Source organism: Trematomus bernacchii, unplaced genomic scaffold (genome assembly GCF_902827165.1).
Source record: "Trematomus bernacchii unplaced genomic scaffold, fTreBer1.1, whole genome shotgun sequence".
Classification (NCBI taxonomy): Eukaryota; Metazoa; Chordata; class Actinopteri; order Perciformes; family Nototheniidae; genus Trematomus; species Trematomus bernacchii.
Window position 1 is genome coordinate 8558136 of NW_022987513.1, and position 27865 is coordinate 8586000.

The 27865-nt window shown below is 42.8% G+C and overlaps 1 protein-coding gene across 15 annotated transcripts; it reads right to left on the minus strand.

Moving 5' to 3' along the window:
- Positions 1-254: 254 nt before the first annotated feature.
- LOC117470178 (histone H1-like) lies at positions 255-27682 on the minus strand. 15 transcript variants are annotated; one of them, XM_034114834.1, is made up of 15 exons: positions 27490-27682; positions 26233-26530; positions 25071-25106; positions 24836-24889; positions 22969-23028; positions 21511-21546; positions 21280-21333; positions 18908-18943; positions 18681-18734; positions 15773-15832; positions 15352-15387; positions 15131-15190; positions 2882-2944; positions 2711-2770; positions 255-604 (listed from the first exon to the last, which is right to left on the minus strand). In XM_034114834.1, exons 2-14 carry the CDS (start codon positions 26528-26530, stop codon positions 2757-2759), a joined length of 861 nt encoding a protein of 286 aa, XP_033970725.1. In that variant the 5' UTR covers positions 27490-27682; the 3' UTR covers positions 255-604; positions 2711-2756. The 15 variants fall into 15 exon arrangements, with proteins under 15 accessions (XP_033970725.1, XP_033970733.1, XP_033970715.1 ...); XM_034114842.1 differs by lacking the exon at positions 27490-27682 and adding an exon at positions 27301-27476 and having other exon boundaries at positions 15352-15381; XM_034114824.1 differs by lacking the exon at positions 27490-27682 and adding an exon at positions 27301-27476.
- Between the last annotated feature and the right edge of the window lie 183 nt (positions 27683-27865).

A 27865-nucleotide genomic window follows, 5' to 3' on the forward strand; every position in this document is an offset into this window, starting at 1 on the left:
TTGTTGATATTTGTTAATAAAGTCAAGTAGAAATAAAGCTTTTTTCATGCTATTTTTGGATCTCTTTGGATTTATTTTTTCCAGTTGCTGGGCAGCGAGGAGAATCTCAAAATTGAGATAGGAAAAAAAGGGTCATAATTCCCTTTTTAATATCTATTTTAAACTGCTGTGAGAACATCCCAAGTTTTATCCACCAATTGCAAATAGGACCAACTTATTGAAGCACAGGATTAAAAAAAACAGTCTCTGCTTTTAGAATCTCTTTATTAGTAAAAAATGAGATTGGAGACGATTGAAACCTCTCAACATGATTCAAAGCAAACAGCGTTTCCCAAACTAAACGACATGTCAGATCATTCTCATTTCCAGGATCCTCTTTCCTTGCATGTTCGCCATCACAGTGAGAGGTAGCATGTGGAAAAAGCCTTTGTTGAAATCCTCCACGGTTTTGAAGCCCATTCCCTCAGAAAGGACTCAAGTTGTTCCGTAAACTTCCTGAAAACGACCCTCAAACTGCACCTGCAGGTGAGTGTTTGTCTTGTTGGTGCGGAGTAATCTGATTACTTTAAATCGTCCTCATCTGCATAGGAGCAGCACTCTGATCCTGGACAAAGACACAAATCACAATTATTCTTTATTCTTTTTATTTTCTATTATTTAGTTTTGTTTTGTCCTGTTAGTCTGTACAACACTCTCTTACATTTTGGCTCCATGGCCTGTTTTGGTAATCAGAATCAGAATACCTTTATTCGTCCCACAGAGGAGAAATGTACATAGTTACAGCAGAAAAGACAAAGACAGCTTAATGTTACCTAGAAGCATGCATACAAAGTATTAAAGTAAAACAAAAAGTTATAATAAAAAGTTACACAATTTACAAAATACACATCCTGTAACAGTTCTGAGGATTTAGCAGCCAGGTATATATTAGACAGTTATTAATGGCATATGTGCAATATATATATGTATATTGCACATATTGCACATAGTTGGTTGGTATTTATAGTAGTTATAATTGTGGTTTAAATATTGTACGCCTTCAAGTGAAGCTCTTCTACTGCATGTATGGATTGTCAATTGATGAACAATGGTAGAGACCAGTGGCGGCTGGTGGAAAATATTTTAGGTGGGGCTGTGGAAATGGTGATCAAACGATACTACTAATACTCACATTTTTTGAGAAAAGACCCCTTAAATTATGACTTCTGGTGATGTTAGAGGGGGGGGGGGGGGAAGGACAATTTGAGGCTTACAAATATGAGAAGACTGATCAATACCTCCATAACTTCAGTGTGGTTAGCGATGAATCTTCCAAAACTTCCAAACACCTTGTCCTGGACATAGTTTCTACAGCATAAACTGTGCAACAGTACAGTAGGCCCACACAAACTGCAGAACACCGGGGCTTTGGGAACACTGATTTAATTCCCATTTAACCTGTTATGGGGCTTTTTTCCCCCGTTTTTTTTTCACGAAACTGTGTCTCAGGGCTTCTTAAAATGTAATAAACTATTCATGTGTCCTACTCAGAGGAAACGCATCTAACTGATGATATGAACCATGTTTACCGAAACAAAACACAAGTCTCACAAGAAGCTCTAAATGAGCCCTGAGCGAAAAAATGCTAACGCACTCTAGGTATAAATCAATCGATATACTTATCGGATATGCACACACACAGATTCTAGAAATATAAGTATCATCACTGAGCGATCAGAACTCGCGACAGGGGAAGCAAATACAGACATCACACGACGTAGATTTAGGTAGCAAAACACGGAGATATGCTCACCTTTTGCAGAATAACAATTCTGATCAAAAAACGAGAAAAACGCAGCTGAAGGTTAATCCATAGGTTAATCCAATGTGTCTGTCACTTTGAAAAATGATTGATGATCCATAATTCCATTTTTATGTCAAAAACTGAGTTTTCATTAGCTGCTAATGGTAGCTTCCAGAGTGTATGACAGCTTCCTGTTTTGTCTCCTTGGATACGAGTCCAAACAACTCACAAACTGCACCGGGCGCTCACGTAGGAGCCCTGTGACCATCAGATTTGACGACGCTGATTGGCTGAAATTATGTTTCGGCGGCATAGTTTAAAGATAGCAACAGTTGGCTTCTGCTGCACTTGCTGCCCTCTCGTCTGGGCGCCCAGATGAGAGGGAGTAATGATACACGGACAAGGCCAGGCAGGAAACATGTGACTTATCAGTAACTTTAGACATCGTAACACAATTTTAAACAAGATTTTATTGTAGATTATACATTTTACTGATACCAATTATATAATATTTACCTTGTTTATTAAAAATAAAAATAAAAATAAAAAATATATTTTTTAAATATATATTTTTTTATTTTTAATGTGGGAAGAGGGGGGGCGGCGCCCCTAGCGCCCCTATGGGCCGGCCGCCACTGGTAGAGACTAAGCTGAACACTAGTAGCTTTGAACTATTCAATCTAACCTATCAATGTACCAAATGTATTTTCTATGTGTCTTCAATAAAAATATTAAAAATAAAAATAAAAGACACAAATCAATCACAGTCATACCAACAACCTCTCAGATAAGATAGGATGTTATGTATCCCGAAGGAAATTGTTGTGCCAGCGTTACAAAGATAAAATAAACACAGCAGCATAATAATAAAACTGTACCGGTCAGTAACTAAGTACATTGTGTGTGTGTGTGTGTGTGTGTGTTTACCAGCTGAAGGTTTCTTCTTCTTGGTCGCTGCTCCTGAGTCAGTTTGTTAGCTCTTCGCCACTAAACAAATACATTTTGAAAAGTTTAACGCACTGAAAATGCTAAATATAATAATAATATATGATGTATAATATTTACACTGTGTGTGTGTGTGTGTGTATGTGTGTTTACCAGCTGCAGGTTTCTTCTTCTCAGTCACTGCTCCTGATCCTTTCGTTTGTTTGCTCGTCGTCGCTAAACAAAAACATTTAAAAAAGTTTAACGCCCCGAAAATGATAAATATAATAATAACACGTGAAAAATAATGTATATACTATGCATGTGTGTGTGTGTGTTAATGTTTGTGTGTGTGTGTGTGTGTGTGTGTGTGTGTGTGTGTGTGTGTGTGTGTGTGTGTGTGTGTGTGTGTACCAGCTGCAGGTTTGGTCCCTGTGAAAGTAGAGGCTCTAAATATTCATATCACCTGAACATGATCCCTTTTTAGGAGATCCTTAGAGATGTTCAAGAGTATTGATCCGATTGGTCTAAAATAAGGCCTTAATTAGGGTTAAAAGAGTTAAAGCTCACCTATTATGCTATATTTGAACAATATATTATACATATATATAATATACAAAACTGATTCTGGCCCTTTAAATGTAACCGAGCTGCTGCTGGCCACGCCCCTTTGGATCTGCTGCTGGTCACGCCCCTTTGGAGCTGCTGGCCACGCCCCTTTGGAGAGTCTGCATGCAAGCATTACATTACATTTCATTTAGCTGACGCTTTTATCCAAAGCGACTTACAATAAGTGGATTCGACCAAGAAGATACAAACTTGAAGAAAACAGACTCATATAAGTACATCAGGTTTCATAGAGCCAAAACATTTCAAGTGCTACTCAACTGGCTTTAGATAAGCCAGTCCTTTGTTAGTATATAAGTGCTTTGTTAGTATATAAGTGCTGTATATAAGTTATATATATATTATATATTTATTTTTTTGCAAGCAGTGAGCTCTGTGAAGAGAACGCTGTCTACCAGCAGAAAGTCAGCTAAATGCTGCCGTGAACTCCATATCATGTTCCAAACCACATCAAGGATTATCTCTGAAACAGTATGGAGCTCAAACTCTTTCTCTCTCTCAGGTTTACCACAAGGTGAGTTCCTTTTTATTTCCTGCTTCTTTACACATACTCTCTCCAGTACAGGTTAGCTCTGAGTGTTAGCATGCTAATGTAAACATAGACCATATTACTTCCAGAACACGTCTCATTGTTTCCGATAGCAACGTTTCTGATTGGCCCGTGGGTGTAAAGCCCGCCCACATTTTAGTAATGTAGTCATGACGCAACAAATCTGGATCAGCTCCGTTGTTCCCCCGTCTTTAGAGATGTGGGTACCATAGGCGGCACCAGGGGGTGCTATGGCTATCCTAGGGGGTTCTGCAGCTCCCTCTTGGATAGCCATAGCACCCATGGATGTATAATAAGAACTGGATACAGCGTGGGAGGCGGGGCCTCATTCATTCCTATGAGAGTTGCTCATTCGCGCATGATGATAAAATGGCCCAACTTTTGAGAGAGCGAAACGTCACAGATTACCCGGCATGCGTGAGAAGTACCCGTATGTGCGCTCATAGCGCATGCGCAACTTTAACCATGCCCCCCAAAATGCTCGTTCACATCAAGCACGTCAATTTGCGTACACGCAACAGCACCGCACGTTCATGACAGCATGGTAATGGATTGTTATTATGATAGATTTGATATTAACAAGGTTCAAGGTTCTTTATTGTCAATCTGACATAGCTACAGAGTAATTATGTAGTTGAAAATCTTATGTCACAGGCTTCTCCAACAATGCAACATAATAACATAATAACAATAAGGGCAAGAGCAATACAAAAAGAATAATAGTTATAAAATAGTTATAAAATAAAATAAAGTGATGATGTGAAATAGTGCAGTACGAGTCTATATACAAGTTATTGGAATGATATATATATATATATTAGGTATTAGATACATACTACTGAGTAGCAGATGAATGTTTGAAGTTGTTTCAACAGTTCAATTTTTTAACAGTCTCACTGCCCGCGGGAAGAAACTGTCTCCGAATCTTCTTGTCCTTGCCAGGATGCTGCGGTACCGTCTGCCAGACGGCAACAGAAGAACAGTTTGTGGCTGGGGTGATGGGGGTCTTTGATAATCCGTAGTGATTTCTTCCTGAGCCGCTGGGAGTAAAGGTCCTCCATCGATGGCAGCTCCGTCCTGGTGATGTGCTGTGCAGTTTTCACCACCCTCTGTAAAGCCTTACGATCGAGGTCGGTGCAGCTGCCGTACCAGGCCGTCATGCTGCCAGTCAGGATACTCTCTATCGTGCACCTGTAGAAGTTGCAGAGTATCCTGGAGTCCATTTTGAACCTCCTCAACCTGCGGAGGAAGAAGAGCCGCTGTCGGGCTTTCTTGGTGATGGTGGTGGTGTGAAGAGACCATGTCAGGTCCTCAGTTATGTGGACCCCAAGGAACCTGAAGCTTTTGACTCTCTCCACCGTAGTCCCATTGATGGCGATGGGGGCGTGTCCCTCTCCCTGCTGCTTCCTGTAATCCACAATCAGCTCCTTTGTTTTGCTGATGTTGAGATGGAGGTTGTTATCCTGGCACCAAGATGTCAGGTTTTCGACCTCCTCTCTGTACGCCGTCTCGTCATCGTCTGTGATCTGGCCGATGACGGTCGTGTCATCAGCAAACTTCACGATGGTGTTGGAGCTGTGTGTGGCCACGCAGTCGTGGGTGAACAGGGAGTAGAGGAGAGGGCTGAGCACGCAGCCTTGAGGGGCACCGGTGTTTAGAATCAGGGTGGAGGATGTGATGTTTCCCACCCGCACTGCCTGGGGTCTGCCCGTCAGGAAGTTCAGGATCCAGTCACAGAGGGCGCTGTTGAGCCCGAGGTCTCTGAGCTTGATGGCCAGCTTGGAGGGCACAATGGTGTTGAATGCTGAACTGTAGTCAATGAACAGCATTCTCACATATGTGTTCCTGTTCTTCGGGTCCAGGTGTGAGAGGGCAGTGTGGAGGGTGAGGGCTATGGCGTCGTCTGTGGACCTGTTTGCTCTGTAGGCAAACTGCAGGGGGTCCAGAGATTCAGGGAGGGAGGAGGTGATGAATGATTTGACTAACCGCTCAAAGCACTTCATTATGGTGGAGGTGAGTGCTACTGGGCGGTAGTCGTTGGGGCAGGTGATGATTGTCTTTTTCGGGACAGGAACGATAGTGGAATGTTTGAAGCATGTGGGGACTACAGACTGCAGCAGGGACCTGTTGAAGATGTCTGTGAACACCTCTGCCAGCTGAACTGCACACACCCTGAGAACACAGCCAGGGATGCCATCAGGTCCAGGAGCCTTGTGTGGGTTAACCCTTTTAAAGGGTTTTAAATCTGCCCTATTTAAAACAAAAGGGCAGGGCTCCCGGTCCCTCTGTACCTCCACAGCCCGGCTGCTCTCAAAGCGTGCAAAAAAACTGTTCAGCTCATCTGGGAGAGATGCGCACGCAGACACTCCCGCAGCACCCCCCGCTGCTCCTTTGTAGTCAGTCATTGTCCTTAGTCCCGCCCACATATTCCTAGTGTTACAGCCTTTGAAGTCAGATTCCACCTTCTCTTTGTACTGTCTCTTTGCATTTTTAATTGCTCTCCGGAGATCATACCTTGACTTCCTGTACTCCTCCAAATCTCACGCTCTGTGCGTGGTAGTGCGCGCTTTCAGATTGCAGCGCACATCGGAGTTTATCCAGGGCTTTTGATTTGGGAATGTCCGTACAGAAACCTTCGGTACCACGTCATCGATGCATTTCCCAATGTAGCAGATGACAGTGTCCGTGTGTGTGTTGATGTTATTGTCCTCAAACACACTCCAATCCGTAGATGCAAAGCAATCCTGCAAAGCTGCATCTGACTCCTCGCTCCATCGTTGTACTGTCTTTGTTATCGGTCTGTCCCTTTTAAGTTTCTGCTTGTACGCAGGCAACAACAGTAGTGAGATATGGTCTGATTTGCCGAAGGGAGGGCGAGGGAATAAACATGGTCCAGTATGTTTTCCCCGCGCGTCGGGCAGCTGATGTGTTGGTAATATTTTGGCAAAACCTTCTTCATGTTGGCGGTGTTGAAATCTCCGGCCACAACGAACGCCGCATCTGGCCGTGAAGTCTCGGTTTTATCAATAATCCCAAACAGCTGATCGAGTGCCGTGTTGTTGTCGGCGAGTGGCTGCGGCGGGATATACACTGCTGTTATCACAACAGATGTGAATTCCCTCGGCAGATGGAAGGCCCGACATGAGATCATGAGGTGCTCTAGATGTGCGGAACAGTCCGATGAAATAATCTTCACATCTGAGCACCAGTTGTTGTTAGTCATTACACACACACCGCCTCCCTTACTTTTCCCCGAGTTAGCAGTCCGGTCCTGACGAAAAATAGAGAATCCATCAGGGACAATGGCGGAGTCCGGGATAGCGGGGTTGAGCCAAGTCTCAGTGAGAATTAACACGTTACAGTTCTTAATGTCCCGTTGAAAAGCAATCCGGCTTCTGAGTTCATCTAGCTTATTTTCAATGGATTGAACATTAGCCAGAAGAATACTAGGAAGAGGGGGTCGATTCTCTCGTTTCCTCAGTCTGACCAGCAGCCCGGCCCGGCATCCGCACTTTGTCTTCTTCTTGCGTCTCTCAGGTAGAACAGCAACAGGTAGCCATCGTGAATCTCCATTGTTTGTCGGAGGGTTATTATTGTCCACGAAGTTTCGCAATTGAAGAAGTTCCTCTCTGCTATATTGTATGGCAGAGTAGGTGCGGTCGGCTAGCATGTTGCGAACCATGTTAAAAGTAAAACGGCAAAAGTAAAATAAATATGTACAAAATACGAAAATGGGCAAAGTTGGAGAGGAGCACAAAGACGATGCGGCCATCTTCACCGGCGCATCACAGGCGCAACGAGGCGGCAGTTAGCAGCTAGCGGTTAGCTAGTAATTATGCTAATTTACACATCAATCGTTATGTACTTTTATATTACGCTGTAACAGGATCTAGTGATATCCAAGCAACAGAGCTTCATTTAGCATGAAAGAATTATTGCACCGTATATATATGTATATGTATGTATATATATACATATGTATATACATATATACATATATATACATATACATACATATATATACATATACATATATACATATATATTAGGGCTGTCAGTCGATTAAAATATTTAATCGCGATTAATCGCATGATTGTCCATAGTTAATCGCGATTAATCGCAAATTAATCGCACATTTTTTATCTGTTCTAAATGTACCTTAGAGGGATATCTTTCAAGTTTGTAATACTCTTATCAACATATGAGTGGACAAATATGCTTTATATGTTTGTTTATTATCATTTGAACAATGACAAATATTCTCATGAATATTAAACACAACAACCTCTGAACATTACAAATATTCGCTTCAATTCAACCTGGAACCTCTCTCATACAATAATTGTGTGTGTGTGTGTGTGTGTGTGTGTGTGTGTGTGTGTGTGTGTGTGTGTGTGTGTGTGTGTGTGTGTGTGTGTGTGTGTGTGTGTGTGTGTGTGTGTGTGTGTGTGTGTGTGTGTGTGTGTGTGTGTGTGTGTGTGGACACTGTGATGGATCGTTGAAGCTATGTGCAGCTCAAGGCATATATGCTCCAACGGGAGCTGCCTGGACGCTGCAATCATGTTGCGCGTACTATCCGTGCTGAGTGTGCTGCGTACAATGTCCCACTGTCTGGCTACCTGCATAAAGTCAAGTGCTCGGCGCAGTTGTCGGCGAAATGTCATTGAAACAGCTCCTTATATCCGTTAGCGCAGCTAGCTAGCACCAGATGCTAACAACAACAACACGTAAGGTGTGCCTCGCTTGCGCGAGTCGCGCCACACATACACACTCCCTCCCGGTCCTCCCGATGGCCAGTCCGGGCCTGCCAGTGAGCGTGGAAGTGTGGTCTGCCACAAGCGGGCGGTAGGAGCGGGGCTGTCAGCATCAGCTTGTCGATGGTATTTTAAACTCGATGCGCTCTGAAACTACGGCGGCCGAGGACAAAAAATACACATGCGTTAATTGCGTTAAAATAATTAGTGGCGTTAATTTTTTTTTGCGTTAACGCGTTATTAACGCGTTAACTTGACAGCCCTAATATATATGTATATATATATATGTATATAACGTTAACGCAAAAAAAAATTAACGCCACTAATTATTTTAACGCAATTAACGCATGTGTATTTTTTGTCCTCGGCCGCCCCGTAGTTTCAGAGCGCATCGAGTTTAAAATACCATCTACAAGCTGATGCTGACAGACCCGCTCCTGCCGCCCGCTTGTGGCAGACCACACTTCCACGCTCACCGGCAGGCCCGGACTGGCCATCGGGAGGACCGGGAGGGTGTGTGTATGTGTGGCGCGACTCGCGCGAGCGAGGTACACCTTACGTGTTGTTGTTGTTGTTGTTAGCATCTGGTGCTAGCTAGCTGCGCTAACGAAATAAGGAGCTATTTCAATGAAAACAGAGGAGCGACATTTAGCTGACAACTGCGCCGAGCACTTTATGCAGGTAGCCAGACAGTGGGACATTGTACGAAAAGTCAGCACACTCAGCACGGATAGTGCACGCAACATGATTACAGAGTCCAGGCAGCTCCCGTTCGAGCATATATGCCTTGAGCTGCACATAGCTCCAACGATCCATCACAGTCTCTCCACATTCTCACACACACACACACACACACACACACACACACACACACACACACACACACACACACACACACACACACACACACACACACACACACACACACACACACACACACACACACACACACACACACACACACACACACACACACACACACACACACACACACACACACACACACACACTTTGTATGGTATTATTGTATGAGAGAGGTTCCAGGTTGAATTGAGGCGAATATTTGTAATGTTCAGAGGTTCTTGTGTTTAATATTCATGAGAATATTTGTCATTGTTCAAATGATAATAAACAAACATATAAAGCATATTTGTCCACTCATATGTTGATAAGGGTATTAAAAACTTGAAAAATATCCCTCTAAGGTACATTTAGAACAGATAAAAAATGTGCGATTAATTTACGATTAATCGCGATTAACTATGGACAATCATGCGATTAATCGCAATTAAATATTTTAATCGACTGACAGCCCTAATATATATATACGAAAACTAGATATAGGGTCATTTTCTGCACATGTCAATAGCAGTTTCAACTATCTTTTTTTGGAAATGAAAATACTATATATAAATATATACATATGGCAAATGAATAATAATAATAATAATATATGCATAATTGCATATAAACATTGTGAACACTTATATTCAAGTGACTTTTTTTACATTCATATGTTCACGCTGTGGTTTGGAACTGCTTTTGAATGTTATTAGGCATTTTGTTATGGAAAATGTTGTGCATAATCAGTACTGTTTTAAGCTGTACTATGTCAACACATTTGAATAGATTGAGTTTTTTTAAATATGGGAGTTGTGTGTTCATATTTACCAACACCACAGACTATTCGTAATACTTTTTTTTGGGATGTTATTATTTTTTGTAGATTTGTTGAGTGCGTGTTTCCCCATATTTCGGAGCAGTAGTAAAGGTAAGGGAGAAATAGACTGTTATAAAGAGTATTTTTTCTTCAAGAATGTTCTGAGTATGATACAAAATACCTATTGTTTTTGACAGTTTAGTCTGTACATAATTTATATGGTGCTTCCATTTGAGTTTTTTCGCCAACAAGCGGTCCTAAAAATGTACATGCACCAACTTTTTCTATCTCGGTATTGCAAATCCGTATAATGCAGTCATTTCTACTCTCAGACTTTGTATTGAATAACATGTAATTTGTTTTGGCCACATTAAGAGATAATTTATTAACTGCAAACCAGTTACATAGTATTTCTAATTCTGCATTCACAATTTTAACAAGATCGCCAAGATTATGATGGGAGCAGAGAATTCAAAGTTCAGGTTCAGCCTCAATATATTTGGGGAGAATTAAAATGAGCTGTCTTTATTTGTAGACAGCCAAGCCCCCTCCTGTGTTCGGTGAAGCATTATATGCTTAAAAATCCAATGTAGGATATAAACACGACTAAACTGCAATGATAGCAAAGCTGTGGCTTGTGTTTTTGGGATAATAAAGTCCAAATCATCGTTGGGCTGTCAGCCAATGAGTGACGTCTGAGGAAGATGAAAAATGTAAATTAAGCATTGTTGAGAAAATGCATCTCTTGCATTTATATAGCGCGTTCACACCGGAGTACTTTTCCCACAATAGTTCATCAGAACTACGATATATTTGCGTTCACACCAAAAAGCCCCAGGAACTAAATTAGTTCATCAGAACCATTTGTACCCCGTTTTCAGTCCCTGCTAGAGAGCAGGGACTTTCGTGGGAGAAAAAAGTTCACACGTCTGATTAGCTGTGCGGAATGCAAACCACGCCCCGTTTAACTCTGATTTTTTTTTTGGAGCGGCCATTGTATTTGCTGGCATTATTAGCCCAGCGCACCAACGAGAGTACTTTTGTGAAAGCAGTTATTATGGCAACAATAAGAATACGAAAATCATCGGAGCGGTGGAGTGATGAGGATGTGTCGGCACGTCTGGCGATTTACTCGGAGGATGGGATCCAGCAGCTTCTACTGAAGGCAGTTTCCAACTGCAAAATGTATCAGCGTTGTTCGGTAAAGTTAGCCCTCATTCTCCGGCACTTGTGGTGAAACGGCGGATTCAGTGGCCTGTGAATTGTCCTACGACGACTACTACAAAGGTAAAATAAACTACATGCACTGCACTGTTTTAATCTGCACAATACTGGTCTCAGATGTACTTTTAATTGCTCAGTAGATCGAGCTAGCCATGCTAGCCAGAACTGGCTAATACTGCTAGCCAGTTCAGCCTAGCATGGCTAATAACATCATTCTCGGCCGCTATGAAAACGTTTTTGACTTGTGAATAAGTGTTTAATGTTTTCTGTAATTTGCTTCACTAACTCATGGCACTAATCGTGTGTTTCAGGTGAGGCAGGACAACTCTCTGGATTGGAAACAAGTGAGCTTTCCCCTCCGGATCACAACGGCAGGACTTTCTCGTCTCCTTTTCAACCATCCAAACGCAAAAGTACGTATAAACACACTGTAACTACTCTGGTCTTGAAAGAACGTTACACATCGAACTGATGTCCACTAATCACGTTTATTTCCTTCTTGGTACAATTATGAAACACTGTGAAAATACATCGTTTACACTTTTAGCGCCCTTTTCACTCTCTCATAAACATCCGGGCTAAAGGTCACATGACTTCCGGTATGAAAACGTATCATTTTTGGACAAAGTTCAAGCGTACATTAAGCACACAAAATATAAAACAATAAATAAGGGCACTTTGAGCGTCAGCTATTTGATGCTATCTTATCTTCTACTTTACACCTGCATTTTGTACACTGTCCCTGTCTGCACCATGTCCAATGTTGTCTCTGTTGACAACCTACTAGGCGATTAAACTGATCTTGTATCTTGCTTATTTCTCCTTAGGAAAGCGGGCACGGGATGACAGCTTTCTTGACACCATCATGGTGATGGAGGACCACCGTGCCATGGTCAGCAAGGAGAATGAGGACCTGCGTGCCAAGGAGATGCACGACTGTGACGGCCGTCGCCTCTCCGGTCCTGTTAATTCTGTTTTGCTGTTTGCTGTTCCATATGTAAATGAGCTGTGTAGTTGCCCCAACGTCATTGGCTGCCATCTCCTGGTCCGCCCCCCTGAAGATTGTGATTGGAGCACGCCGGGCCCGACGCACTCCAATCGCAGCGCACAGCCGGTGCACACCTGCTGGAGATGACTACAAAGCCTGGGGACATCTATCACTCGGGAGGCTCTGCTGCGATCAGACACCTCACACATTTTGCTCCTGTGTCGTGGACACTTCAGACTTGAGCTATAGACTGTGTTTGACTTTTGTGATCCGTGTTTAGTGTAGCGTGTTTATATGTGTGCTTAGAGTAGCGTGCTGAGATATGTGTTTAGAGTGGTGTGTTTAGTTTATTTTGTTAGCTGCGTTTTCCTGCAGCCTCCTTCCAATAGTGTTGATTGGAAGTGATCTCAGGTGTGTTAATTAGGCTCATTTTTAGAGTCCTCCTTCTGTTACTAGCAGTAGAACTGTGCCCTTTTGGCTTCTTTGTTTGGCTTAGGCTACTTTTGATCTCATTTTGTTGTGCACCTTTGTTGTTACTCATTAAACCCTATTATAATTATTACCAATTCCAATCTGGTGTGTGTTACTTTCCTCATCCCTAGCGGGTTCGTAAACAACGACGAACGGCTGCTGCATTCACACAAGGCCCAGGAATCGGACGACCAGCTGCTCATGGTGATGCCGCGCCATGCTGACTCGGCGGCGCGCCAGGTGGAGGTGTCGGCGCGCCAGGTGGAGCAACAAAATACCTTTCAGGCTGGGCTTCTGGCAGTGCTAAGCGAGCTGATTAAATCCAACAGGCCTTCAATAAAAAAATAAAGAAAAACTTGTCGTCGTTGATAAACTGTACAATGACTTGTTGGGAGGCGTGTGGTGCGGTGGTCTGGTGCGTTGGTGTTCGGATCAGGGCAGCACAGGTTCAAACCCCACTGCAGTCAGCATGTCGTTGTGTCCCTGGGCAAGACACTTCACCCCAAATTGCCTACACCTGGGACAGTTAATTTTGTATTATTGTGATTATATATATATATATGCCACTGTTATTAATACTGACACTTCACTTTGCACTAAGGTGTGTCTGCTGCTGAGCCTACCTATTGTTATATTATATATATATATATATATATATATATATATATATGTTTTGATACTACTGACACTTTATTTGATATTGAAAATGTTAACTTCTATTTACATGCATACGACACACCTGGGACAGCGTGATGCTGTTATTGATATTGTCTTGAGTGTGCAATAAAAGAGAACCTACATGGCGATTAAACAGAGCCTGTATCTTACATTTTTCATTACATTTCATGTAACTAAGCTTGCTTATTTCTCCTCTGACACTTTATCTTTACAGTGACCTGTGTAGCATCCTATACAGTACATCACATGTAAGTGATTATTCTGATACCATCATGTTTCATCGGTTAAAAACTGGCGAAGCTTTATTTATTGTGGCTTTCAAAAAGATAATTTCATTGTATTTCAAAATGGCGTCCAACACAAGCACTATTTATTTATAGAAAGAGAAATGGTTAAGTTTGTTATTACCAGTGTTGTGAGTTCAATATTTTTTATTAATTATAGTAAGGGAACATCTTAGGAGTTAGTGTAGTGAGTTTCAGAGCAGTGTAATAATTATTTGACCTAAAACTAAATGTTTTTATGAACATGACATGGGGATTTGCTAACTTTTGATTTCCCCCATTTTACACGACACAAATGGAGGCCACCATGGGCCAAAACTAACACGTAGGTTTCTGAAGGGTTCATGGCAGACGGATGCAGTTGCTCTCAGGAGGATATATAATAAAGGTGTGTTAGCTGCTGAGCCTATTTAGTGTGCATACGACACACCTGGCACAGTTTATTCATTTCACACGTAGCGTAGCGCGTGCATGTCGTCGTCCAATCCTTTTGTCAATCCTTCTTAACCGCCTTCGCTTCCGAATCAGCATTGCTATTGCATTTGACTGGTCGACGATCTGTATTTGTGTTTGCTTAAATAACTCAGACGAAGCTCATGTCTGAGGTCGGAAGGTAAACAGACGCCTCATATACAGCAGGTGGGCGCGGCAGTATACGCGGGAGGTTTTTCTTCTTCTTTTTCTCTCGTTTTTTTGGCGGATTGCAACTTTAAGGTGCATACCGCCACCTACTGTACTCGCCGTGAAGTTGTTTGCGGCCTGCCAGTAAACCCAAAGCAGAAGAAGAAGAAGTGACGTCAGCGGTTCATTTGCCTAATCCACCTCCAGGAACTCATTTTGGTGTGAACGCGATCTGCTTTAGTTCATCAGAACTAAAAGAGTTCTCATGAACTAAAGTTCTCATGAACTATTGTGGGAAAAGTACTTGGTGTGAACGTGCCTATTGACATAGAGGAGCCTTATTGTTTACCTTTTTAATATCATTTTTTGTAATTTTCAATTGCTTGGTTTTCGTGAAATTAGCCTGTTTTCCTATTAAAGTGTAACAGATTGATACGTCTCCACAGATCATCTTAAAGGCTTCGGAATCCCCCCCATTGTAGTTAAAAAACTGTAAAAACTAGGACCCCCAAAAAGCTAGAAACGGCCCTGCGTGCGTGCGTGCGTGCGTGCGTGTGTGTGTTTACCAGCTGCAGGTTTCTTCTTCTTGGTCGCTGCTCCTGGGTCAGTTTTTTGTATTGTTGTTGCTAAACAAACACATTTTAAAAACTTTAACGCACCGAAAATTATAAATATAATAATATAACACATAATAAATAATGTATATACTATGTATGTGTGTGTGTGTGTGTGTGTGTGTGTGTGTGTGTGTGTGTGCGTGTGTGTGTGTGTGTGTGTGTGTGTGTACCAGCTGCAGGTTTTTTCTCGTTTGTGGTGGCTGCTCCTGAGTCAGTTGCAGGTTTGTTTATCATCAAGGAAAAATACATAAAAAAAAAAAAAATTAGAAACATATTTGCACAAAATATAATGTCACACAATGTGTTAGTAAAGGACTCAGAATGAGATCATTATGGTAATTTATGTTAAGAGCCTATTGTGTGGAATTAAGAGTCAAGTTAAAACGAAAAGGCCTCCTTTAGTAGGTTCAGGTAAATTATTCTTCACATTCTTTGAAATGAATGGGGTATGAAGTTACGATAGAAAAAGGTAGATGTAGACGTTTCTGGAAACGTCTACGGAATCCGGTACAGAAATCGTGTACAAAATGTGTACGGAAGCTCTCCTTCTGTTGTACATTTACAGTGTGTTGTGTGTATGTGTGTTTTTACCAGCTGCAGGTTTCTTCTTCTCAGTCGCTGCTCCTGAGTCAGTTTGTTTGCTCGTCGCGGCTAAACAAATAAATTTAAAAAAGTTTAAAGCACTGAAAATGATGAAAATGATAATAATAATATATGATAAATAATATGTATACTGTGTGTGTGTGTGTGTGTGTGTGTGTGTGTGTGCGTGTGTGTGTGTGTGTGTGTGTGTGTGTGTGTGTGTACTCAAAACATCATGGGTGCATCCTCGCTCCAAACTATGGCATCTCATTGATTACGTCATTGTCCGCTCCAAAGACCGCCGTGATGTTCTTAACACCAGAGCAATGACCAGTGCAGACGACTGCTGGACTGACCACCGCCTCATTCGCTCCATCATGTCTATCCGCTTAATGCGGAAAAGAAGGATGCAGAAAAGACAGAGCCGGCCAAAGCTTAACATCGACCTGTTGGGTGACACCACCTACCAACAACAGCTGCAGGATGCTCTTAGCGCAGCCTTGCCCAAACAGTATCCGGAGGATACTGAAAAACACTGGGGCACACTTTCTACTGCCATCATGAACTCCTGCAAAAACATTCTTGGTCAAAAAAAGCGGAGGCATCAAGACTGGTATGATGAGAATGACACCGAGATTCAGCAACTCATTGACATCAAGCGGCAAACTTTCATCACCTGGCAAAATAACATCCACTGCAAGGTGAAAAGAGCAGCCCATGCCAAAGCGAAGGCAGCCGTCCAAACGCAAGTTAGGAAACTGAAGAACCAGTGGTGGACAAAGAAGGCTCTGGAGATCCAGCAGCTTGCCGACTCTGGTGATACAAGAGGATTCTTTGATGCCACAAGAGCGGTATATGGTCCCAGCTATCGCCGCCTAACCCCCCTTCGCTCTAAAGATGGGCTCCTGCTTCTGAAGGACAAGGATGCAAAAGCAAACAGGTGGAAAGAGCACTATAAGGACCTCTTAAACAGGGACACCATTCCTGAGATTGAGGCTCTTGACCAACTCCCTCAACAGCCCATAGTTGAAAGCATGGGAGAACCACCCAGCCTGGGTGAGGTGCTGGATGCCATTAAGAATATGAAAAACAACAAGGCTGCTGGGCCCGACGGCATCCCAGCAGAAGTCCTGAAGAAAGGCAGACCCGATCTTCTTAAGCACATCCATGCCCTGCTTCTCAAAATTTGGGAAGAAGAGGAAATCCCTGCTCAGCTTAGGGATGCCTTAATTGTCTCCATATTTAAGAAGGGAGACAGGGCAGACTGCGGAAATTACCGTGGCATTTCTCTCTTGTCCACCATAGGGAAAGCCCTAGCTCGGGTGTTGGCCAACAGACTCACCCCCCTGTCAGAAAGCATCCTTCCTGAGTCTCAGAGTGGATTTCGCCCAAACAGAGGCACTACAGACATGATTTTCACTACTCGCCAACTGCAAGAAAAATGCCGGGAACAAAATCAACCATTATACATGGCCTTTATAGACCTCACCAAAGCCTTCGACTCAGTGAACCGTCAGGCCCTCTGGCTGGTACTGGCAAAGATTGGCTGCCCAGAAAAATATGTCCGGGTACTGAGACTGCTGCATGACAATATGTCAGCCACGGTACTCAGTGGCAGTGGAGACGAAACTGAACCCTTCCGGGTCGACACAGGAGTCAAACAGGGATGTGTCATCGCTCCAACGCTATTCTCCATCTTTGTTGCTGCTATCCTACATCTCACAAGCAAGCATCTGCCCCAGGGAGTCAACATCATATACAGAACTGACGGCCAACTCCTCAACATCAACCGTTTCAGGGCTAAAGGTCAAACCACCACCATATCGATCACGGAGCTGCAGTATGCGGACGACAGCGCCCTTGTAGCCCTCTCGGAAGAGGACCTACAGGGTATCCTATCAGCCTTTGCGAAAGCATACAAACAGCTTGGTCTAGCCATCAACATAAAAAAGACCCAAATCCTCCACCAACCACCACCAAACAGCAGTACGCCTGTCCTACCCCCAAACATCTCCATTGACAACATCAGACTGGAAAATGTGGACTACTTCCCATACCTTGGCAGCCTCCTATCATCAAAAGCTGTTATTGATGATGAAATACACCATCGCCTCAGCTGTGCCAGTGGGGCTTTCTCAGAACCGTGACCTCCAAGCAAAGACCAAAATATTGGTCTATAAAGCTGTGGTGCTCCCCACTCTTCTGTATGGATCAGAAGCCTGGACCACATACAGCAGGCACTTAAAGGCACTTGAGGCATACCATCAGAGATCCCTCCGAAAAATCCTCAGGATTAGCTGGGAGGATCGGCACACTAACACCAGCGTCCTGGAGGAGGCTGACATTCCCACCATCACTGCCACCATTGCCCAAAACCAGCTCAGATGGACTGGCCATGTTATCCGCATGCCTGACTCTCGCCTCCCAAAACAAGTCCTTTATTCCCAGCTTGTTAAAGGGAAACGGGCCCCTGGAGGCCAAAAGAAGAGGTACAAAGATAACATAAAAACAAACCTAAAGAAGTGCCACATAGACCTAAAAGCTTGGGAAGACATGGCAACAGACAGGGCGACCTGGAGAAACCTTGTCCGTGAGGGTGCTGCACTATATAATAATGACCTCTGTCATGCTGCACAAGACAAGCGCAGACTCAGGAAGGAGAGAGCAATCATCAAACAGGTCCAACCCAAACCCTCCACCACTACATTCCCCTGTCCACACTGCACAAGAATAATCGGGTCCAGAATCGGCCTCTATGCCCACCTGAAGACCCACAAGGACCAAGAAGGAGGACAGTCATACTCGACTACGAGTGACCGCCGATGATGATGGTGTGTGTGTGTGTGTGTGTGTGTGTGTGTGTGTGTGTGTGTGTGTGTGTGTGTGTGTGTGTGTGTGTGTGTGTGTGTGTGTGTACCAGCTGCAGGTTTCTTCTTAGTCGCTGCTCCTGAGTCAGCTGCAGCTTTGGTCCCTGTAAAAGTAGAGGCTCTAAATATTCACATCACCTGAACATGATCCCTCTTTAGGAGATCCTCAGAGATGTTCAAAAGTATTGATCCGATTGGTGTGTGTGTGTGTGTGTGTGTGTGTGTGTGTGTGTGTGTGTGTGTGTGTGTGTGTGTGTGTGTGTGTGTGTGTGTGTACCAGCTGCAGGTTTTTTCTCGTTTGTGGTGGCTGCTCCTGAGTTAGTTGCAGGTTTTTTTTATCATCAAGGAAAAATACATTAAAAAAAAATTAGAAACATATTGGCACAAAATATAATGTCACACAATGTGTTAGTAAAGGACTCAGAATGAGATCATTATGGTAATTTATGTTAAGAGCCTATTATGTGTGACCTAGGTTATAAGCAAGGCCTCACAAACTGTGGAATTAAGAGTCAAGTTAAAACGAAAAGGCCTCCTTTAGTAGGTTCAGGTAAATTATTCTTCACATTCTTTTAAATGAATGGGGTATGAAGTTACGATAGAAAAAAGTAGATATAGACGTTTCTGGAAACGTCTACGGAATCCGGTACAGAAATCGTGTACAAAATGTGTACGGAAGCTCTCCTTCTGTTGTACATTTACAGTGTGTGTGTGTATGTGTGTGTATGTATCTTCTTCTCAGTCGCTGCTCCTGAGTCAGTTTGTTTGCTCGTCGCGGCTAAACAAATACATTTAAAAAAGTTTAAAGCACTGAAAATGATAAAAATGATAATAATAATATATGATAAATAATATGTATACTGTGTGTGTGTGTGTGCGTGTGTACATGTGTATATGTGTGTATGTGTGTTTACCAGGGTAGGAATTTCACGACGGCCATGGTTGCCCCTCGGTCTGGCCGTGATGCCCCTAAAATAATTGTACGTCCTACGGCCACCATGACCTTTGTGCCCCTCACACTGTTAAAATCTCGAAGTTGCTTTAAAAGCGTCAGAGCAGTGTTCTGGTCTCTGAACTGCATTATGCTGCGTTCACACCGGCCGCGATGCGAATATTCGCATTGCTCTAATCGCTGGAGTCTCACCACGGCTATTAGGATTTTTACTCCTGTTATTCAAACAGGACGCGCTGGATAGGGGGCGGGGCTTATCTCCATTTAAATACTGTGGTAGAAACCAACTACAACAAAATGAACATATTTTACCGTGATATAATTGTAATACACGTTTAAAAATGATGCCGAAGTAACAACATACTGATACCGGTTAGTAAAAACCAGGAATTAATGCTTTGACAAGTCTGCAGACAGACGGCAGGCGAAAAACCATTTAAAAGGTGTGTTTTCTGAATGGAGATCGGTCAGGCTAAGCTAACGTTGTATATGCTCCGTCCAAACTAACAACAACAACAACGTCCTAAAGACAGAAATAAACCAGCGACTGTATTCGCCATGACACAGACAGTCTGTGGTTTGTACTTGTTTAACTTTTGTCCAGTTTCTGAACAGATATGAGGAGCTGTGAGCTCTGTGTGCTAACAGCTAACGGCTGATGTTTTGGTTTTCTGATTCAACGTCAGTGGCTGAGATCCTCACTGCTAATTGGCTACCGCGACAACGCATCACGCAAATTTGATGCTCGAGTTGAAAAAATTGATTAAAGAGGCTCTCGTACACGCACACACGCACACACACACACACACACACACACACACACACACACACACAAACAGACTTTTGCATTTCAAAGTATTGCTTGTTTGTACAGTTGATGGTTTGAGCTTCACTGTGCACTGCTGAATGATTTATGTGCAGAGTTTGACCCTTGAAGGCTGTTTCTTCTGCTCTGAAATGGAATATATTTGTAACATATTAAAGGTAGGGTAGGTAAGAATGGAGAAACCAGCTCGAGTGCGCTAGAATTTGAAAATACACAACCGAAAAAAATCTGCCCCTTCCTTCAGACTTCCTCACAGAGCCCCTCCTCCAACACACACGAACGCGCACATGACCAATGAGGGCACGAGATAAGTTTGTGCACGAGAGGGAAGGCTGACAGGCAGGTAGGCCATCCATTGGCCAAAGCATTTAATTTGTATTCATTGCTATCGGGATGTTAAGAGCATTCCATGGAATATAACAAAAAGTGTTCCTGAAGTGAATTACCTACCCCACCTTTAATATATTTTTAGATTTTATGATTTGATTTCGGATTTGTGAATGGGAGAAGTTGTAGATAGAAAACATACCAAACACTAATTATTCAAAGTAGAGTATTTCATTTTATATACTGTAATACTAAGGAGGCATAGGCCTATATGACGATATAATGTTTGACTTTATTGATATTAAAAAAAGTTATTTGTTGTCATTCGTATGTTTTTCTTATCAGAAAGTGAAGTTATTTATTTGTAAGCTCCAAATCGTAATTTTTCCCTCAATGGCCTTTGTGCCCTAAAAAACTGTGGCCTTGCCCCCAAAAAGATGAAATTCCAAGCCTGGTGTGTGTGTGTGTGTGTGTGTGTGTGTGTGTGTGTGTGTGTGTGTGTGTGTGTGTGTGTGTGTGTGTGTGTGTGTGTGTGTGTGTGTACCAGCTGCAGGTTTCTTCTTAGTCGCTGCTCCTGAGTCAGCTGCAGCTTTGGTCCCTGTAAAAGTAGAGGCTCTAAATATTCACATCACCTGAACATGATCCCTCTTTAGGAGATCCTCAGAGATGTTCAAAAGTATTGATCCGATGTGTGTGTGTGTGTGTGTGTGTGTGTGTGTGTGTGTGTGTGTGTGTGTGTGTGTGTGTGTGTGTGTGTGTGTGTGTGTGTGTGTACCAGCTGCAGGTTTTTTCTCGTTTGTGGTGGCTGCTCCTGAGTCAGTTGCAGGGTTTTTTTTATCATCAAGGAAAAATACATTAAAAAAAAATTAGAAACATATTTGCACAAAATATAATGTCACACAATGTGTTAGTAAAGGACTCAGAATGAGATCATTATGGTAATTTATGTTAAGAGCCTATTATGTGTGACCTAGGTTATAAGCAAGGCCTCACAAACTGTGGAATTGAGGCCCCACTCACACGGGAACGTTTGCGTTTATGCACAGTATGCGTATTCAAAAAAGTCTTCCGTTCACATGCATTCGTTTCATTTAACGTGTCTGTTCAAACGAGGCCGCTGGAAACGCTGTAGTACATATGCCGGGACTGTAAGTGGCGCTGTAACTTCCGCCAAAATACACCAAAAGCAGCGAAGAAGAGCAGCCCGAGCAGCCCCGCCGCAATGTTGCCATGGCTACCCTTCTGTTTATGCCCCGCGGTGTATTTAGCAACATGTAGTTCATGTAATTCTCCATGTCCACTTGTTGCTGATGGTTGTGGTAGAGGAGCTGTAGATTTTGCACTAATATCTGTAGCATGGTCAGTAGCAGTAGCACTAGCAGTAGCTACTGACAGGAGGAAGTGTGTGTGGCGATTGCTGGTATTCAGCGGGATATAGTCATTTCCTCAGCATATGGATAAATGCAACGGGGAAGTTAACTGAAAGAAACCGAATCTGTGGATATTGCATCGACCGACCAAGAAGCACGTCTCTGTGGAGAGGACGGCTCAGAAAGAGAGATATTTTCTACAAACACCGGGTGAGATCGCTCCTTTGTCAATATAATGGATCAATGCATGAAATCTGACTCTGTTTATTTTGTTTAAGGAGTATATTGGGCGTTAACAATTCTGGTTTGCCTTTTATAATATTATTTCATTCAAGAACCCCTTGTGCGTTTAATTAACACAGCTATTTTTGATAGTTGCTACAGCAGTGAGCAGGAGAGGTGGGGAGAGGTGGGGCTATCGCTATTTTTTCAGGAAATATTCGTATAGAGGTGATTACACAGACTCGGTTGACCCCCCAGAGCGTTTCGTTTGCAAATCTATCCACCTTGGGACCCGTTATCGTTTGTGGGGTCAGTTTCTATCGGCCTCGTGTAAATAATAGGGCTATACGCACGCGAAACTATGCAGATACAAGCAGTTTTCTCCTTGTGTAAACGGCGCCTAAGAGTCAAGTTAAAACGAAAAGGCCTCCTTTAGTAGGTTCAGGTAAATTATTCTTCACATTCTTTTAAATGAATGGGGTATGAAGTTACGATAGAAAAAAGTAGATGTAGACGTTTCTGGAAACGTCTACGGAATCCGGTACAGAAATCGTGTACAAAATGTGTACGGAAGCTCTCCTTCTGTTGTACATTTACAGTGTGTGTGTGTTGTGTGTATGTGTGTGTATGTATGCTTTTACCAGCTGCAGGTTTCTTCTTCTCAGTCGCTGCTCCTGAGTCAGTTTGTTTGCTCGTCGCGGCTAAACAAATACATTTAAAAAAGTTTAAAGCACTGAAAATGATAAAAATGATAATAATAATATATGATAAATAATATGTATACTGTGTGTGTGTGTGTGCGTGTGTACATGTGTATATGTGTGTATGTGTGTTTACCAGGGTAGGAATTTCACGACGGCCATGGTTGCCCCTCGGTCTGGCCGTGATGCCCCTAAAATAATTGTACGTCCTACGGCCACCATGACCTTTGTGCCCCTCACACTGTTAAAATCTCAAAGTTGCTTTAAAAGCGTCAGAGCAGTGTTCTGGTCTCTGAACTGCATTATGCTGCGTTCACACCGGCCGCGATGCGAATATTCGCATTGCTCTAATCGCTGGAGTCTCACCACGGCTATTAGGATTTTTACTCCTGTTATTCAAACAGGACGCGCTGGATAGGGGGCGGGGCTTATCTCCATTTAAATACTGTGGTAGAAACCAACTACAACAAAATGAACATATTTTACCGTGATATAATTGTAATACACGTTTAAAAATGATGCCGAAGTAACAACATACTGATACCGGTTAGTAAAAACCAGGAATTAATGCTTTGACAAGTCTGCAGACAGACGGCAGGCGAAAAACCATTTAAAAGGTGTGTTTTCTGAATGGAGATCGGTCAGGCTAAGCTAACGTTGTATATGCTCCGTCCAAACTAACAACAACAACAACAACAACGTCCTAAAGACAGAAATAAACCAGCGACTGTATTCGCCATGACACAGACAGTCTGTGGTTTGTACTTGTTTAACTTTTGTCCAGTTTCTGAACAGATATGAGGAGCTGTGAGCTCTGTGTGCTAACAGCTAACGGCTGATGTTTTGGTTTTCTGATTCAACGTCAGTGGCTGAGATCCTCACTGCTGATTGGCTACCGCGACAACGCATCACGCAAATTTGATGCTCGAGTTGAAAAAATTGATTAAAGAGGCTCTCGTACATGCACACACACACACACACACACACACAAACAGACTTTTGCATTTCAAAGTATTGCTTGTTTGTACAGTTGATGGTTTGAGCTTCACTGTGCACTGCTGAATGATTTATGTGCAGAGTTTGACCCTTGAAGGCTGTTTCTTCTGCTCTGAAATGGAATATATTTGTAACATATTAAAGGTAGGGTAGGTAAGAATGGAGAAACCAGCTCGAGTGCGCTAGAATTTGAAAATACACAACCGAAAAAAATCTGCCCCTTCCTTCAGACTTCCTCACAGAGCCCCTCCTCCAACACACACGAACGCGCACATGACCAATGAGGGCACGAGATAAGTTTGTGCACGAGAGGGAAGGCTGACAGGCAGGTAGGCCATCCATTGGCCAAAGCATTTAATTTGTATTCATTGCTATCGGGATGTTAAGAGCATTCCATGGAATATAACAAAAAGTGTTTCTGAAGTGAATTACCTACCCCACCTTTAATATATTTTTAGATTTTATGATTTGATTTCGGATTTGTGAATGGGAGAAGTTGTAGATAGAAAACATACCAAACACTAATTATTCAAAGTAGAGTATTTCATTGTATATACTGTAATACTAAGGAGGCATAGGCCTATATGACGATATAATGTTTGACTTTATTGATATTAAAAAAAGTTATTTGTTGTCATTCGTATGTTTTTCTTATCAGAAAGTGAAGTTATTTATTTGTAAGCTCCAAATCGTAATTTTTCCCTCAATGGCCTTTGTGCCCTAAAAAACTGTGGCCTTGCCCCTAAAATGATGAAATTCCAAGCCTAGTGTGTGTGTGTGTGTGTGTGTGTGTGTGTGTGTGTGTGTGTACCAGCTGCAGGTTTCTTCTTAGTCGCTGCTCCTGAGTCAGCTGCAGCTTTGGTCCCTGTAAAAGTAGAGGCTCTAAATATTCACATCACCTGAACATGATCCCTTTTTAGGAGATCCTCAGAGATGTTCAAAAGTATTGATCCGATTGGTGTGTGTGTGTGTGTGTGTGTGTGTGTGTGTGTGTGTGTGTGTGTGTGTGTGTGTGTGTGTGTGTGTGTGTGTGTGTGTGTGTGTACCAGCTGCAGGTTTTTTCTCGTTTGTGGTGGCTGCTCCTGAGTCAGTTGCAGGTTTTTTTTATCAAGGAAAAATACATTAAAAAAAAAGTTATATTTATTTATTATATTTGCACAAAATATAATGTCACACAATGTGTTAGTAAAGGACTCAGAATGAGATCATTATGGTAATTTATGTTAAGAGCCTATTGTGTGTGACCTAGGTTATAAGCAAGGCCTCACAAACTGTGGAATTAAGTCAAGTTAAAACGAAAAAGCCTCCTTTAGTAGGTTCAGGTAAATTATTCTTCACATTCTTTGAAATGAATGGGGTATGAAGTTACGATAGTGAAATAGTAAAATCCCCCTCTCACGTGCTAGGGAACACTAAGTGTTAGTCAATGTAATGCAGGGAACGCGGCAATGAAAACGTGTACGGAAACGAGTGTGGAAATGTATGGAAAACGTGTACTGAAACATGTGCAGAAACGTGTGCTGAAACGTTTAAGGAAAAGTGTCCGGAAACTTTATGGAAACGGAAAAGTGCACTGAAACATGTTTGGAAAACGTGCACGGAATCCGGTACGGAAACGTGTACTGAAACATTTCCGGGAACAAGTAAGAAAATCGGGTGCAAAAATGTGTATCGAAACGTATATGGAAACGTGTATGGAAACGTGTATGGGAACGTGTACGGGAACGTGTACGGAAACGTGTACGGAAACGTGTACGGAAACGTATACGGAAACGTGTATGGAAACGTGTACGGAAACGTGTATGGGAACGTATGTGGGAACGTGTACGGAAACGTATGTGGGTACGTGTACGGAAACGTATGTGGGTACGTGTACGGAAACGTATGTTGGTACGTGACGGAAACGTGTATGGGAACGTGTACGGAAACGTGTATCGGAACGTGTACGGAAACGTATTTGGGAACGTGTACGGAAACGTGTACGGAAACATTATGTGTACGAAGGATCAGAGAGGAGGTTCATCGGCCTTCACCACGTTCCACACATTTAGAAATATACAAAATGCAACGTTTGTTTAACAGTGTTTTCCAGGGGTCTGCTCTGGTTCTGTTTCATTTTGTACTGCTACGAAATAAGTGAAAGAGTTATGTAAAACGTTGTGAGAAGGAGGTCTGGCTCTCGTCCAACACACCCCCTACTGAGCTGACCTTTGCTTTTCTCCCGGAGTTTCTTCAGCTCGTCCTTCATGCCTCTGAGAGGCTGCTGCACGGCGGCGTCCAGCCTGGGAAGGTTCCTCATCAGGCGGTCGATGAGTGTGATGGATAGCTCGGTGCTGTAGTACTGGATGATGAAGCTGGGCATTTCGCCCCGCACCCGCCCCTCCTTCAACCCCTGAGGGATCTTCTCCAGGTTAAACAGAAGTTTCCGGAACTCCTCGCCCGTCAGCTCGTCCAGGATGGAGCTCAGCGCCGTCCTCCACTTCGTCTCCAACGCCTTCAGGTCCATCTGCAGCACAAACAGGAGGAGGTGGGAGGTAACAGTCTGTTAGAGCTGTCTTCCCTCTGCTAAACAGTGACACCAACAGCAGTGGTGGCGTTAGACTTTTTCGTTGTTCGTCATTTTGACGGACAGGATCGTAACATTTCCGTCATAATCCATTATTACCCGTCATTTTACTTTTCATGTTTTAATGATGAGACATATTTAATGTTTATGTTTGGTTACTAGCAGACGCTAATGTTCATTCATTACATTTTTTTAATTATTCTTACACAGAACTTTTAAGGGCATGGAGAGAAAAAAGATGAACAGAGACATCGACGTGCGGTCACTTTTCATGTCAACATGAAGATGAATGATTTTTTTCCCCCTGCACTGACAGCAGAGGCCACTAAAAACACCGCGAGAGGCGAAGTCCCTCCCCTTCCGGTTGAGCTCCATGGGACCTTATTTCGGAAAAGTTATGCATTGAAGTCAATGGAGAGAGAAAGATTATCTTTCAATCCCGTTTGAATTGTGCCACGAATTACACATATGATGTTTGTCAATTTAAAAGATAATTTTACAAGTAAAAAAAAAAAAAATGTGTCGTAAAACTGTGAAGTAACACTTTTTTTGTGTGAAACCGCTCAATGAACTACATCTCCCGTCTCGCACCACACACCAAGACGGCCGTCACGTTGGCACATTTCACTTCTTTCTTTCAGAATGAGGCGAAAAGTATTAAAAGAGGTGAAAATCACTACAAGTCTGGGCATGTTGAGAGCTGTACATACATAGATGTGTGCTGATTCTCTCGCGTCCAGGAAGAAGTTTAAAGATTAAGAGACAAATGAGTCTCTGTAAGGGTTCAAATTGGTTACTTTAATTTAAGCAGCGTGGTAGTGAAACAAACAAAGGGTAGTTGGGGAGACAAAAGCAGATGTTGTCCCGCAGCTGGTACCAAGGAAAGAGACCCAGCTCACGTTGATTCTCCCGCTTGCATCTCTCCTTCGCTCCTCCTCTCTGGGGGCTGTGACGTAGGGGGTCGCCCAGCTCGATCTTCAATGTCCGAGATCGCGCGTAACAGACGATTTCGACATTTTGTATTCATTGCTCAATTCCACACGCCTTTTCTCCCCCTACTCTCTTTCATGACTTTTTATTTAATGCATTATAACGGCTGTAATCGTTACTCTAGTAATACCGGAAATGGTCATTATTTAACGGCTGAGACCGTGGTTGCGGTCGAATAGTCCACAACTCAGCTCCTAAGTTCTAACCCTATCGTCTATTCCTTGACCTCTGAGTGAAACGTCACGGGGTTAAGGGATAGTGGATAGGAGAATTCAAAAGGATTTA